At 39.0% G+C, this 16,897-nt stretch overlaps 1 protein-coding gene across 4 annotated transcripts in view; it reads left to right on the top strand.

The window, feature by feature from the left end:
• Positions 1–15,071, top strand: part of lepr (leptin receptor) — a 38,489-nt gene extending 23,418 nt beyond the window's left edge. For all 4 annotated transcript variants that reach the window (XM_088348770.1, XM_088348769.1, XM_088348768.1 and 1 more), the window contains 11 exons: positions 53–152; positions 711–925; positions 2,661–2,815; positions 4,573–4,726; positions 4,817–4,899; positions 4,973–5,186; positions 7,829–8,026; positions 9,921–10,004; positions 10,080–10,173; positions 10,297–10,372; positions 12,937–15,071. In XM_088348770.1, the coding sequence (XP_088204896.1) occupies positions 53–152; positions 711–925; positions 2,661–2,815; positions 4,573–4,726; positions 4,817–4,899; positions 4,973–5,186; positions 7,829–8,026; positions 9,921–10,004; positions 10,080–10,173; positions 10,297–10,372; positions 12,937–13,692 (2,129 nt within the window). In that variant the 3' untranslated portion in view covers positions 13,693–15,071. The remainder of the gene's footprint in view (positions 1–52; positions 153–710; positions 926–2,660; positions 2,816–4,572; positions 4,727–4,816; positions 4,900–4,972; positions 5,187–7,828; positions 8,027–9,920; positions 10,005–10,079; positions 10,174–10,296; positions 10,373–12,936) is intronic.
• The last annotated feature ends 1,826 nt before the right edge of the window (positions 15,072–16,897 follow it).

Genomic DNA, 16,897 nt, shown 5'->3' with positions numbered 1-16,897 from the left:
GCACGGACTTATTTTTTTCCATAACCAAAGGAAAATGTTTCTGTTTCTGCAGGAGCCTCTATCGAGATTGAATGTGAAACCAGTGGCGATGTTGATGCAATGGACTGTAGCTGGAAAAACACGTCGTGGATCAAACAGAAATTCCAATACTCGTAGGTCATCATTTTTATCCTTCAGCTTTTGACTCTGGTGTGCCCTCACATGTCCTCGTGGTAACGAATCCTCAAATCAGTTGTTATTATTATGTGCAACTTCAATGGACACAGTGTACTGAATAAGACAATGGTCTTTGGGGGCACACCCTACAAATACATGTGTCCGCTCCTGCACAGTGAGAAGACGCCAGGATGTTGCTCAATCTCCTTTTTATTTTTTATTTTTTTCTAACCTCAGAGCAATATATTAATCAGAACACAAATCATAAAGAGCAAAACTTAATAGTTTACATTCCTGTTGAGACATGTTTTATTGCTGTTGTGCCAGACTTTTTCTTCTAGTCTTTCTTACAAGTTCTTGTTCTAATATATTCAAGGAACATTTTCTTTTTAATTTGCAAATGTTTCTGTACAGAATGGAGTACACTGGGGACATGTAAAAAAAATGATTCACAAAGTTTTAAAATATTGCAATTTCACGCATATTGCAGCGCATACTTGGAAATGTAATTAAAAGAAGGAGATAGTAAAACATCTCAAATGTGTTCTCATTAGATGGACTGATCTACCCTGTGATGTGATGGAAGAGAAAGAGAGAAACGGTGAAAAAGTTGGAGAGATGGGGCCTGACTGTCTGCCGGTCCGATCCAAGCAATATATCTGCACCATTCAAGATGTACGGAGGAACTGCTACAAACTTTGGCTGGAGATGCTCTCCCATCAGGGTCCCATCAGATCCAAACCCATCTACTTGTCACCTCTTGATCATGGTAAGCAACCAATATGTCAATTTCCTTCAAAGTACACGTAGATGGTTGCTAAGTCTTTTAAAACGTTGGTCCCCAACCACCAGGGTTCGAATCAATACCAGGCCGTGGGTTGTAGGGTTCACATTGGCTGCACATACAGTTTTATTATTGTTTTCTGTGGTTCTATGGACACCGCTAGAGTTATACCAAACGAGGCATTTGAGGTAGTGTGTTTACATTAAAGTCAGTTTGGTTTGCCCGGGGAATGCAGTTACCTGTCAGGCGGTGCAACTGTCATGGGAAGTTGAAGGTTCGCTTCTGCGGAAGATACACAAAAGAATCAGCCAAAGCAAATTCCTGCGCTTGCAGTGAATGGTCAACTGCAGCCATGTTGCAAAGATTATGCGTCTTGAGGAAACAAACAAGTGACCATGGAAAAAGTTTTCGCCATGGACGAAGGATGGATCACTGCAGTTTGAGGATATATAAGACGACAACATACCTTTTGTGAGGGTCTGTGTACTTCAGCAGTTTGTATTTTGTAGTACTTTGCACACGGCTCGATGCAACATTTTGCTTTATCAGCGATATTTTGTAGCGATAGTTTGCAGTGAGTTGGAACGGAGTCATTTGATGTTGGTGCGATGTTACATTGACACCCAAATATTGCACATGATTACGAAGTAGATTTACACTTTATTATGATTAAAATTCCTGTTGCTATTAATAATGTGTTATATTTATCATTAAGGTTGTTGTTGATAGTATTGCTGTTGTTATTATTATTATTAATATTCTCCCAAAAAAATAAATAAAAATTTAATGCCAATAATGGGCCAGGCCGTGAAAATATTGTCAAACATTAAACCGGTCCGTGGTCCAGAAAAGGTTGGGGACCACTTATCAAAGACAACAATAACCAAAGAAGCTTTGTCCAATGTCTTCATTGTTTGTCGGTAACCTCAATAATCTTTTCATAATTGCTCTATGGCAGTGGTTCCCAAAGTGGGCGGTGGAAAGATCTGGGGGGGGCGGTGAGGAAGAAGAAGACGGTAGGGGGGCGTTAGCGGGGTGGCAGTCCGAAGTCGAAGTTTGAACGTAGTGCGATTGTGAAACCGCAAAGCACTGCAGTTTTTTTCAAGGTTTTGTAGTGAGTGATGGAGTTTTGGCCAACCACAATTGTTACTGTTCGAGTTTTAAAAGCACCGACCAATCAGGGGCAAGGTTTACTAATAGCACAAGCCAATAAACGCGATTCAAAGTTTGCAAGCACCACACTATGCCACACTCATTGTGTGAGCTCATTGAGTGTCATGGCGGACTCCGTAAACTTAGTCCCAGAGTCAACGAACGAGAAGGAAACGAAGCTTGAACCGTTTTTTAATTTTATTACAATTATATTACATTAATTTGTATTGCTAAAATTAACTGTTCATCAAAGAGTTTGAATTTGGAACATTATTTCCAAATGTCACTCATATCACTCCTGAATATTAAAAATAACAAACATTAAAGCAGGGATAGGCTAACTTTTGTATTTGCATTTGTATTTGTACAAAAAGATTGACCAAAAAATGTGGGATTATGTTAAAAAGTATTTGTGACCTTTGTATGTAAAGCAATGTCATTAAATTGGTGTTGTTGTATTGATTTAACCACAATTGATGAATCCTGATCTGTTGAGTGGAACCGGTGTATTCCGATTCCTATCAATTAACACCAAAAAAAGCTACTTTCGTCTGTGTCTGATTTGCAGTAAAGCCTCACAAACCATCAAATGTGAAGGCAGTAACTCTGAGAAGTGGCGTGCTGAAGATTTCGTGGGAGCCGCCATCTTTGCCTGTGCAGGGCGTGCAGTGTGTTTTCCGTTCTCACTCTCCTTCTAGCGTCAGAGCTCGGCCCGAGTGGCAGGTAAGTTGTTGTTGTAGGGCAGTTTAAAATGCAAAACAAGTTGGACCACTGGGAGTTCTTTGAAATGGTATTCTTTTGAAAATCTATGTAAAGTTGTTAGTAGAAACACAGTTGCACAATACAAAAGTTAAGCTAGTTTCTCTAACAGGAGGGGCTCCTTCCAAGGAAGCGGGACAAGATTGTTTTTCTTTGTAAATTTTGATTTCTTTTTTTATATTTTTAATATTTTCTATTGAACAACTTATAAAATGGATTGTGACATACTGCTGTAAAATTTTCAAACCTGTTTAACACAGTATCGTGCCTCTGTTTTTTGGAACAAGAACACTGATATTGTTCTTTTGTGAGACAATAGCTCCCTTGCATTCCTTGCAAATTGTCTGATTTAGTAAAACAGAAATTGTAGTTTCCTACGGTGGTTAGTTGTGTGGAATTTATTTTTTCCGTATTTTTGATTTTTCACGGTTTTCCAAGGAAAAAAAACATGTTGAATATTTTTAAGATTTTTTGTTTTAATCTTTATCTAAAATACCAAGGCTAGGGTCTGGGTGAGGTTTGGCGAAATCGGGCTTTTCCACAAGAAAAGCTCTGGTCAAAACATTCTACTGTTCTCAAGTATCTTTAAAAAATAAATTTTAGTCAAACTCAGACTTAACAAATAAATTAATTAATGTGGTATTTTGTCTTATTGTATATGATTTTGTCATTCAGGATGACACTGTTTAATTTCATTTTACATCATAGATGTTTAAATGACAATGTATGTACTTATTTGTATGATAATAAACTAATCAATCAATCCATAATTTAGGTGGGCTACACCCATATTAAACTTTCATATTAAGACGGAGATCACAAACTATCATCCCGGGGGTTGCAAATGGCTCCCAGACCACTACTTGGAGAGCCTTGCCCTATAGTAATGCTGAATGTCTACTTCAGAGGTGTCCACACATTTTTAGATTTTTTTTCTTGTTATTTACAGAGTACACTAAAATCCGTGTTGTTGTTTTTTAAGCACAATCCCAAATAGTTTTCTAATGTTAGTTCAGAATATAACATTTTTCAATTCAATTAATAAAACAAATTTTTGCCAATATTTCTAATGTTAGGGATTTTCGAAACCATGTTTTTTTCCAGGCAGATAAAATAATTCAGTCTTCAATACCAATACCAAATAATATAATATAGCTATTGTATAAAATTCCCTTCCAACTGTAAGACACAAGGAGGATATTTTTAAAGATTATCTTTCAATCACAATATAACATTTGCCTTAATATTGCATAAAATGAATGATTCTTTATTAATTCCTGAATTCCAAGATTCCTGATTGTTAAATGACCATGATGGTGCAACCAATCCTGGGAATCATCCACCACCAAGTATCAATAGTTTAAAAAGAGTTGGCATTGGCACAGATTACTGGTATCGGTCCTCGACCATTCCTTGTACCTGGTATGTGCTGTGGACAGCTGAAACATGGTCAGGAGACCACATATATGGCCCGCATACTTTATTTTGTACACACCTGGTCTCTCAATATGACATTGCTTTCGTACCACTCATGTTAAAACGAGGTTAGCCCAAACATACAAATACAATAGACCCCATTTTCATAATCCTCGTCAAAATTATGATTTACTTTTAAAACTGTTGCCTTCATTTCACCCCTTCATTCATTCTATAATGATGATGAGCTCAAGTTAATGCTTAACCCTTTCATGAGGTTTGACCATTTATTTTACTCCATGCAGCTCAGCAATCCAGTTTGGGGATCGTCTGCAAAGATTCCAATTCTGGATATGTGCCAAGTTTATGCCGTACAGGTGAGGTGCAGACCTGTCAACAACGCTGGCTACTGGAGCGACTGGAGCGATATTGTCTACTCTGAACCCGAAAACAGCAAAGGTGCCACACTGAAGTCAATTTCTTTGCAAGATTTTACTCTTTAAAAGATAGATTTAAAAAAAAAATGTATTGATGATTTTTGTCCCACAGCTCCAGAACACGGGCCAGATTTTTGGAGAATAATTAAGGATGATCCACTCACAAACTCCACAAATGTTACTCTGCTGATTAAGGTAGATAAAGCACAATAAGTACTTTACGTTTGTGGTTGAGGCATGAAAAAATATCTTCATATTCTGTTTTTAGTATTTTCCAGCAGTAAGCCACCCATACTGCATCAACGGATATATAGTCCGGCACCAGACTTCTGCTGGTATTGTAACAAAAGAGAAGGTTGAGCTTGGTTCCTCGTACAGCTTTAAGTGGAACGGAGATTTCCAAAGTGTGACAGTTGAAGCCTACAACAATCTGGGGAGTTCCAAGAGAAATTTCAACATGACACTGGAGAAGGGACCTAAACGTAAGTGATTAACACTGAACCACCACATTGCTACCCGCTTGCGACGTCTCTGGCTACATTTGATTATTTTGGTGCTTGGTTGCCAAATTCCTCAAGCGTGCGGGTGTACAGAGAATAACTGCGAGCAGCCCTTTTCCTTAACACATGTGCTCTAAATACAAAACACCACAATAATGTCTGAATTTCAGACGGCCTCTCAGAGGATAAATCAATTGATGTATTTGCCTACATTATTCACATTGAACTGAACAGGAGTAAAACGGGTTTGACGATAATTCAATATTATGATATGATATTTCAACGTTTTCGCCTACCAATCAAGTCAACATTATACTTAAGAATTGAACAGCAGTGGAAGTCAAGTCAAGTCATGTTTATTTGTATAGGAGGAGTCTCAAATAAATGCACAGACCAGATTATTGCAAACAACAGACTATTAGATAGATAGATAGATAGATAGATAGATAGATAGATAGATAGATAGATAGATAGATAGATACTTTATTCATCCCCGTAGGGAAATTCACACTTCCAGCAGTCTACCCCGTTGTTTATTAACAGATGAACATGATGCCCTAGGGGTGCTTTTAGCAGAGTGGATGACGTCACGCCAGTCCAAAAGTTCGACATTCCTACGGCAGATGGAAAACTTTTCTTTGTGAAAATCCAGGGATACACCACCTCGTGTTAGCAAGTCCGCCTCCTCTCCGATTCCCCCCGGCTTTCGTATTATTACACCATCCCCTGATCTAAAACCCACATGAGGGCAAGGAAACAGTTAAACTGAGGTTGCAGATTGAACACTATAGATTTTCTCCAAACTGCAAATTAACTTTATTTTTCTTCCAGTTTCTTAAAAAAAATTGACTTTTAAGTAACCTTATACAATGCTTTTTTTGTTTGTGCTTACGAACTAAAAACAACAAAACAATGGAATTTGTGGGATTTTTAAAGGAACCGTGTGTGTTATTGAGCACCCCCATTAGTTAAAAAAAAAAAACAACGGATTTTATTAAAAATGTAAACCATGTGCAAAAATTCATGAACTTTCATACATAAATGAATATTTCAATATACTTGTAGATCGAGAAATTGGCACTAATTTTACAAAACATGACCCACACCTACAGGGACTGACATAATTGTCAGCTGTCTTGCTACTATAGGTATCCAAAAACCTCAAAAAGGCTGGGCAAAAAAAATAAAAACAGGGTTGCTTGATATCCTTGAAAATGTTTGAATTTTAATGTTGTGTTTTCAAAAAATGAAAGGTGCTTTGATTTTGGGTAAAGAGCTTCAAAATGCTTGAAATGGTTACCACGTTTCTCAACAATTTTGCTTACAAATGATGCCAACAATGGTGGATTTGCTTTGCCATTGCCTTTCTTCTTCCCTTGTGATAAACGGCAGCTGGCATTAGTTTGTACGGCATTGTCCTATGAAGTTGGTCGTGGTTAAGAGGACAGATTCATGCTACAGCTAAACGGTCTACCATGAAATTGCACTCTGAGTGCAAAGATGATCAATTAGGCTAATTTATTATAGGCTATGCAAAAAGTGAAGGTAGTGTTTCCCAGTGGTAATTTAATGGGAAAGACTTCCTGCATCTGCGAATAAGCCACATTTTACTGTCATGATTCCCCAACACCCATATGGGGAGTGAGGAGGGATTTCTGTAAAAATATTTACACACAGATTGTTTTGGATTTACTCAAGATCTAAAAAATGTATGTCTTGATAATTGCACACACAAGATTAAAATTGCATATGTAATTGGCAGATATATTTGTGGCTCTGCAAAACACGGTTTTAATGATACTGGAGAAATTGAAAAGTTGGCTTTGAAAGTGCTTGAATTTGGCCATTTAAAAAGGTGTACAAACCCTATAAAAAGTAAAATGATGCTTTTTGGTCACATTGAGTCTTTGTTGTTTGTACTCTTCCTTGTGCTTTTGAGCACTCGCTTTTGGTTTCATGGCACTATACAGTAACAAATGGTACACTCTGTGGGGTCCACCATCAGACCTTTGCTGGTATGTGGGGTCCTCCCCCAAAACTTACCACACTGTCCCTTTAAATATCAGTGTCCTTCTATTTTCTTCTGAAATCGATTGAAGTGGTAGGCAAGTCTGCATGCTTTAACAATCATTAAAAATGCTGCTGTTGTGGCAGCATCAATTGAAAATAAAACGTTTTTTATTGAATTGATCAAAGGGACACTGTGAATCAGCTCTTACATGAATTAGTGTTGCTGCTCGCCAATGTTCTTCTTCTTTTACAATGTTCGAGAATCTGCCTCAAGCATTGAGTTGAAAGCTTTCATCAGTTTTGTTTAAAAGGAGTAGCTGAATAGCTGGCATTTAGGTGAAATGATTTGAGCAGGGTTTCTTGTCACAGCATAAAAATCATACTCGTGTTCCAAGTCTGGAAGGGGCAGTTAACACATCTTGACTAGCCGACCGCGCTACAATAAAGGACTCTGATTTTGACCTCGTAAGAGTGCTTTTCAATTGCGAGCGTTAATGCGAAGCCGTCCTCTCTTAAACTCGTACCGTCTGTGCCTATTGGACTTTACTGGAAAGAAAACCGATGGGACTTTTTTATAGTCGTGATGAAACCGCTGCGTGTTGTGTGCTCGTCAGGCCGCAGCGTGCGTTCTTTCCACGCGCTGCTCATCAACGGCACGTTTGCGTCACTGCACTGGAGCCTGGCGGACAACGGTTCAATTCCGCTTTTCCTGGTGGTCCAATGGGCGCCGCAGCGGCATGGCGGTTCTGAAGCCGGGCGAGTTCACACGTGGGCAAGGCTACCCTTCACCGACCGTTCAGTCCACTTGAAAGGTAAATCTGTGCGCCGTATTTATGCTGTGGATGAGCGTTTCTCAACAGCTGGGTCGGGACCCAAAAGTGGGTCGCCAACTTGTTTTCAGTAGGTCTTGGTTAAATAATGGTAAGAAAGAAAGGAAATGTCGGAGGGTCAACTAAATGCCTTAACAGTACATAGCAATAATGTTAAAAAAAAAGCATACTTATTTCCCCTATTTATTCCTCCAAACTCAGGTTAGCGTTACAGCTAATATGGAAATAATAACTGTTTAAATTTCTTCAAAACACACAATATTTCAGTATTTACTGGTTGATAAGTTAATTTTCTTAACTTAAATCATATTCAATTGAGTTTTTTTCTGTTTTTTTTGTGTCATTTATTTTAGTTTGTGGATAATAACTCCGACAAAGGAAATAGATTTTTCCACCCATAGTGCAGTGAATTTTCTCTGCTTAAAGCACATCATTTGATTTGTTTTGATTATATTATATATATATATATATATATATATATATATATACAATTTCAGTATTTGCACTTTTTTGTTTTATGTCGGTGGATGTTAAAAATGGCTGAAGCCACTGAATTGAAGTGTTTTGGATTTAGTTAAAAAATGCATTCAATTGAGCATTTAAGTCACTGTTATTACTCAAAAGGATTTGTGGTCATTTTATTAAAAAATGTAAATATATTCTGCCATATCTGCTTTTAAACTGCACATTTTTTTTATTCATTTATCTAACTAAAGGAAAGTTTTTCTTGATTTGGGTCGCAGCTTGCATTATGTGATGGGATGGTGGGTACTAAATGCTCAATCGAACAAACCACCGTACTGTAAGGCGCACACAAAAAGCCCAAATAATCCAGGAATTCCAAAGTGCCACTTCTATGTATGCTACCATATCAGTGCAATTATCGATGAGTTGATATTTTATTGCAGCATTGGGGGCGGCAGTAGCTCAGGAGGTAGAGCGATCGTTTTAGGATTAAGGGATCCCAGTTCGAATCCCGGCTTGTCCGTGTTACATGTCGAAGTGTCCTTGGGTAAGACATTGAACCCCCAATTACCCCCAATAAGCAGGTTAGCGCCTTACATGGCTGCACAGATCACGGCCGCTATTGGGAAATGTGAAGCACACTGTAAAGCGCTTTGGGAAGTCATTGACTTGAAAAGCGCTATATAAATGCCGATCATTTCATTTCATTGCAGCAGCGATCGAACCAGATGAGCACGGAATCCTAACCACCAGGCCGCTGGGGACATGGATGGTTGTTCACAATTGCATAACTTTGGAGACAACGAAAATCTAAACCAGATCGCAACGAGAAGTGCGCTGGATCCTATCCACTAGACCACCAGGGATTCAGACAGCACATTAAATTAGGTCTTATTTCACTATATTTAGTCATGGTACTAGATTTGTCCGACGAATGAGAAAATAGAAAGTGATTACAAATAGGTATTAAATTACTTCCCACAACGCTTTTTCTTTTCATTCAGTTTAAAATATTGTGCGCTTTGTAAAGACTCTGCAAATTGGCGATACAATGCTGTATTCCAGTGGTCCCCAACATTTTCTGTACTACGGTTTGATGTCTTACAAAATTCTCATGGCTCAATAATAGCATCAACAATTTGCCTTGGGGACTAAAAATAGTGTGATCATGATATAAAAACCGGACTCTGGATTTGATTTACATTGCATTTAACGTTATACAATTATGATCAGTAAAAAGTAAGCATAAATTAATTCACAAATATACTTTTTCAGTACATTTTTCAGTCCCTTTTGCCTTATAGTCCAGTATGTCTTTTATATGAAACGAATATCATAAGCGACAATTTATGGAGGGTGTGCCTTGCCTTATTATGCGGAAAATACAGTAATACATAATCTGTTATGTCAGGTGATTTTTTCGCATCTGAGGAATATGGCTTCTACTTGTATCCCGTGTTTTCGGATGGAGAAGGCGAGCCCGCATTTGCAAGAGGTATGCATATTGTAAAAATCTCTTTGCATTTTTACCCCAAAACTGACAATGGTGCTTTTGTCACATACAATGTAGCAAGCAGAGGAGACCCCGCAGCCTACACGACTTTGCTGATCATCGCTCTCCTCTCCATTGTCCTCTTCATCACACTGGTCCTCTCCCAAAATCAGTAAGTCACTTCATGGATGACTATTTTTTCATTTTTTTTTTTTTAATCAAATAAAATCTAATATCGATAACAGGAGTGCTTGAGATGTATCCTTATCCTTAAATCGGCTGTACTTGTTGTCAGGATGAAAAGGCTTGTTTGGAAGGATGTTCCCAATCCAAAGAAATGCTCCTGGGCAAAAGGAGTCAACTTCAAAAAGGTGAGAGTAGCGTACAACAATTATGCTATTTTAAATCTTAAACTACCATATATATTCAAGCCTACCGCACTTTTTTTTTAAACGTAAAACCAAAATGGTTGTTGGGACACTTTAACTGTTAACTGTATTGGGAAGTATGCTTTTGTATACTGGACCAAACCGTTCTTACTATTAGCGCTTTGTGCTGCGCTAATCAAAATTGTAAATCCATAGATGAAATATACGTGAAGATTATTTGATCTCCAAGCTATACTGTATGACTCATAAATAGAGCCATATCTGGCTTGCGAGCCACAGGTTTCCGACCACCTGGTCTACTCCTTGTACACAAATGACTTCCTCACCACCTATACAGCCAACCTCATCATCAAGTTCGCCGATGACACCACAGTGCTCAAGTTAATCTCCAACTACGTTGAGAGGAACTACAGGAGTGAGGTGCAACATCTGGAGTCATAGTGTCAAAACAACTTTGTTCTGAACAACCAAAAGACCATGGAGAATCTGCTGGATTTTTAGGAAGAAACACCTCAAACATCAGGCTCTCACTACTGGCAAAGAGGAAGTGAATAGGGTGAATAGTTTTTATTTTTGGGGGTAACGCTGACCTGTCCTGGGGGCGTCATATTGCTCCGACTGTAGGAAAAGCACAACAGCTCCTCTAACTGTCTGAGGAAGCTGAGGAACACTCACATCCCCAGACCTCTGATGGTAATCCTTTACAACTGTGACATTAGCAGTGTATTGACGTAGGGTTGCTTAGTGTGGTTCTTCTGCGGAACTAAGTCTAAAAAGCAGTCGCTCCAGCGGGTGGTGCAAGCTGCTAGGAGAATCATGGTCCCAACAGGATCAGCACCACCTACACCACTCTCTGTCTGAGAAGAGTCCACAGCATCCTGTGGAACAAGCACCCTCCTGCTTACCACCTTTTCCGCCTGCTGCCTTTAGGGAGGACATATCAGTCAATACAGGCCTGAACATCTAGACCAGGGGTGTCAAAGTCAAATGGACGGAGGGCCAAATAAAACATTTGGCTACAAGCCGAGGGCCGGACTGTCCAATCTTTACTGAAACCAAGATTTAACCTACTGAAAACACAACAAATATATTACAATATGATTGGATAAATAAAGCAATATTTTCTTATGACTCTGTCAGTCATTTTTAATTTCAGCAGGCACAAAATACAAATGTCCTTTATATAAAAAACTCATAACATAAACTCATAACCATTTTCTATCATTCAATCATCTGAAATTATTAAAAAGAAATATTGCCTCGAAATACAATAAAATAAAGTGCAAAAATCTCTTGTTACTTAAAACCAATAGCAATCAACACACTGGACCTCATCTGTCCTGCTCAAATGTACATTGACTTTCCTTTCTGTGCTTTCTCTGGGTTAGTGTGAAAAAAAGGAATTACTGATTAACAAATAATAACAATCAAAAGTCTGCTAAATAGGAGACAATTTTGTCAAAAGACTGTTGTCCACATCAAGATCTATTTTCCATGAAAAGCCGAAAAACAAGAAACACTCCCAGGACAGAGTCGGCAAACAAAAACAACATAGTCAACATAGACAATAAAGCTTTAAAATTCCCGAGGGGAACAACAAAAAAACAAGACCTTCTTTATGTGCATATTTAACTTTTAAACTTGAACGGAGTAAAAACTTCAAATGTGTAATTGCACGGGAAACATTACTGTATTATTACTGTATTTACATACATTTATATACAGTACTGTATTACTACAACTCTACATTACTTGTTTGAGGCTGACGCTGATACTTTTCCAGCTACCTCCGTGAACATGTACTCCAACTCCCACCTTGTTTGCAAGTGTCCACCTTCCGTTTAGCCATTGTTGATGGGTATCTGTGGGCTAATTTTTGCTGTTATGCTAATGACTGCTGCTGATCGACTGCTGAATAATCAAACCGCCTCCCGCTTCGCTCCCGCTCGGCGCGTCCCCGTTGCATTGTGGGAAATGTAGTATTCATGCGTACTGCGGGCTGCTGGCTTGCAGCGGCCTGCGGGCCGGATCTAATAATATATTGATATCGTCACGCGGGCCAGGTAAAACCCTCTCGCGGGCCTAATGTGGCCCGCGGGCCTTGACTCTGACATATGTGATCTAGACTGTCAGACCTTGTTTTTCACCATTTTCATGTTACACTAACATACGGAAAAAAGAAAAACCTGCGGGGAGGAACATGACGTTACTCTGCAGTACTACCCCCACCCTGTATTCATCTACACAATATGATAAGTCCCAGTTTTTGAAAAAGAAAATGAAGCAAAATGGCTTTTTAAACTCTGTTGGGCATTGTTAACGCACACTTAATAGAGACAATATCTTTAAGGATACCTCAAACGATGCACCCTCCTTTAAATATGTGAGTTAAAAAGAAAACGTTTTTTGCTATAAGAAAAACAAAAATATTGAAGGACACACACACAAACACTGTGACATGTTTGTTGGGAGTGAGCCAAGAAAATGATTAAGGGTAGATTAATGGCTGACTCTGTTGATTCAAGTGTTTTCTCTTATTTGTGCAGGCGGATACCTTCCACGACCTATTCCAGGTCTCCGATGTGATGCCAGCCTGGCCCCTACTGCTTCCCTCCGAGAACATTTCCAAAGTGGTCATTGTCGAAAAGGCCAGCATGTCTGTTCTCAGCCCAGCTCTGGCCCGGAGCCCGCTTACGTCCCCTACATCTGACGTGTTGCCCTGTCCTTCGTTTCTTCTTGAGGAAAACCAATTTCCCCCCGCAGTCCTACGTTTAGATATTTTAACTTCTCCTGGCCCGCGGCTTGACGAACTCCAGCTCCTTGATTCCTCACCAAACGTCATGGAGAATTCAGGCCAGTCTTCGGTGACTTATTCAACAGTGCTGCTCAGCAACCCCAAACGAGAACAACAGTCCGTTAAACTCTCCGATCGGGACGGCAGCGGCAGCAGCTCCAGCGACGAAGGCAATTTCTCCGCCAACAATTCAGACATTTCTGGCTCTTTCCCCGGCGGCTTGTGGGAGCTGGACAGCTGCCACGGCGGGGACATGGACAATGCGCGTCGATCCTGTTCCTACAACTCTGTGGAGGAACTTTCCGAGACGTCAGATCCAGAAGATGCCACCGAGGAGAAAAACTTGTTCTATCTGGGTGAGGACTGTCAGGCTGAGGGTGGTGGTGAGACTGAGCAAAAAGGCGAGTTGATAAAAAGTGTCATTTTGACTAGTGCACCCTCTGAGGTGCTTCCTACGGACGACTTCTCGCTACTCTACATGCCCCAATTCAGGACTGCTCCGGATTGAAAGACCTCACGTGTAGCGCAAATTAGTTTCATTGTAATGTGAACCGCATCATCACTAAAGACTTTCACCAGGGAAATCCGTTCCTGCAGTCGAAAAGTGACATTGAATGTTAACCAGCCTCAAAAAGCTTCAAATGGTGTGTGGTGTTCAGCATCCATCCATCTATCCGTCATCTGCACCGCTTATCCTCAGGTTGCGGGGATGATGTCCATCAATGCTGCTATTTTGTGGTTCAGCGTGAGGTGATGCCCCATGCAGGAGGCATGTTTAAAATTGTGATTGGGCCAAACTGTTCATGAATGGGCCCAATCAAACTGCCGCCGTGACGATTTGTTACTGATGAGGGTTAGTGTGCTCAGGCCGTGTTCTGAATAAAGCGTAATGAGGAAGATAAGTTCACAAATGAAGAAAAATGTCACCGTTTTTAAAGATTATTCTGTTACAACTACTGTCAGATAGCCTTTTGTTGACCAATCTGATTGTACAGTATTCGTTCGTTGAGCTGACCCAACAAGCCATAATAGTAAAATATTTGATTTTATTTCTTGTGAGAGCCACACCATATACATTAAGACATCCCATTTTATTTCACTGTGTGACGTTAGACACTTTGATAACATTTATAAAACATGATGCCAGAAACTGCTCCATATTTACAAACACCATTTTAACTTGTCTCTGTCGCGCAAGTTTGTTGAGGCTCATTTTGACCTTCATTTTCCCCCTGGAAATAATAATTTCAGAACAGGTGCAAGCAGTTATCTGGTAAAAAATGTCACAAAAATACTGCAAACATACTTTCCGACTGAATTTACATTCAGAGCAGAGGATGCGTGCGAGAGCGAAGAAGGTGTATTGTGTTTGCAGAGATTTGCTCACTCAATCAAATTGTTCTGTGTGCTTGGCTGGTGTTTTGGGGTTTTTGCAGTTTGTTCTGTGCCTTTTTGTCATAAAATGTCTTCACAGTGAACATACATTATTTAATGAGCTTCCATATACAGTATTCCTTAGCAAACGCACAGCCAAAAAGAAGTCTATTGGTATGACACATTGACTGTAGGTCAGGGGTCAGAATCCTATGGCTCTTTCCATGAGTAAATATAGCTCGGGAGTTAAAACAGAACAGGCTCAGCTTACAATAGAGTTGATACATGTAGAGCCAGTAGTCAAACATGCAAAGCCAAAATACTATTGATTCACCTAAGGTGTAGTCCAGTGTATGTATATATATATATATATATATATATATATATATATATATATATATATATATATATATATATCGGAGATAATTTTAACTACAGTTCACAGCCAAGGTGTCATGCCAACAGACCCTGTTTGGGATGTAAATCGCTAAACAATCCTCTATTTGGAAGCTCATTCAAGTCAAGTCAAGTCAAATTTATTTATATAGCCCTTAATCACAAAAATGTCTCAAAGGACTGCACAGGATTACAGTTACAAAATTACACAATTACCTGATCTTAAACTAGCAAACCAGCTAGCAAACCATTAAACAATATTTATATTGTTGAGATACTTTATGATGAAAAGGCACATGACAAACTTTAACCCAAAACAATCGCTTTACCCAGAAGCACTTTTAGAAGGAATTTGATTGGGTGAGCGGTAGGAATGGGCCAGGTATACACGGCGCGCGCAATCGCGCACACTCTCCTTTGCCCAGCGCCGTCTGCACTGACGTAAATACATCGGTATCAAGGTTTGCAGTATTTTGGGACATTTTTACATAAGAGCTTTGCTCGCACTTTGTTTTTAAACCATTATTCAGGACAACAAAGAAAGTCAAAATGAGCCTCAACAATTTTAAGTAACTGCGGGAAGGAGAAAATATTTAAGTGTTATATTTATATTGATATGGCTTTTGGTATTATCATTATTTCTTAGATTTTATCAAATCATCAAACATCACACAGTGAAATAAAATGTGCTGAAGAATTAGCTTTTGTCTGGTGAGTTGGTTTGGCAGTTTTGTTGAATTTGGTCTTAAAATATATGGTGTGACTCTCTAAATCAAAAACAAAATTGTTTCTTTTATGGCTCTTTTCTCAAAAAGGTTACCAACCCCTGCTGTGGACTGTAGTTGAGACTTTGCCCTTTAGATACGGAACTGAACCAATTTAATTATCAGCGCGACATCGACTTTGCACATATCAAACTTGGTTCAGAGCATATCAGAATTGGAACATCTGCATTAGCCAAATTTGATCCCTGAGCCATATGTACTCTTGAAAAGAGCCATAAGTCCCCGATCCCCGTTTTACATGGTATGCAAAAATCTCGAGAAGTTGAATGAACTGCCTTAATTAACACGAAACAATTTGACGTTTGTGTCCCGGTGTCTCTATCTGAAAACAGACCATATAATGAAAATACAGATCTGTAATTATTGTCGTTGCACATTGCTATATCTGTCTCATTTTCATTGTGAGAATAAATTATTTGTTATACTTTGACTCTTGTGTGTCTTAACTCTAAACGTAAATTGTGCACCGATGTAGTGCATTCAAACTGAATTTGTACTACTGCACAGCAGTATGATGTGAAAACCACAGCACAAGTACATGCTGCCCTCTCGTGGCCGTAAAAAGAAAAACAAAAGACGAATATTGTCAAACTTGAAAAAAAAGGTACAAATTTACAGTAAACGAATAGCAAATTCCCAAATAATGAACCAAAGTGACTGACGTGTACAACCTCCTCGTCACAATAAATCAAATTTTCTCCACATAAAAATGATATTTGATGATATAGCAAAAGCAAATCACTTTCATGAAGATTTAGTTAAATTTATCCTAGGAATACATATAGAAAAATGACCGTGATTCATTTTAGCATCTCCTAGTGGTAAAAGAAAAACGTCATTCACTTACGAAAAAGCAATAAATAATAAGCACAAATACATGAACTATCATAAAACATGCATTTTTAAAAGTACCCGTACGTTGATAAATTTGCATTCGTTTTACATAATGTGCGCTGGCATAATTGTCCACCATCCTGCTGCAACAGGTACCCCGTAAAACTCAAAAAGGCTGGGCAGGAAAAAAAAAACGTGCATTTTGGTCCTTTTGAGCTTCCGTAGTTTGTATTCTTTCACCTCGATCACCAGACAAAAGCTTGTTCTTCAGCACCTTTTATTTCACTGTGTGACATTTTTTCCCTCTCACAATTAAATAAAGAG

This window comes from Urocampus carinirostris, chromosome 12, assembly GCF_059441175.1.
Source record: "Urocampus carinirostris isolate Australia breed hairy pipefish chromosome 12, RoL_Ucar_1.0, whole genome shotgun sequence".
In the NCBI taxonomy this organism is placed as follows: domain Eukaryota; kingdom Metazoa; phylum Chordata; class Actinopteri; order Syngnathiformes; family Syngnathidae; genus Urocampus; species Urocampus carinirostris.
The sequence above is the reverse complement of the archived record's forward strand: the minus strand, read 5'-3'. Positions and strand labels throughout refer to the sequence as shown.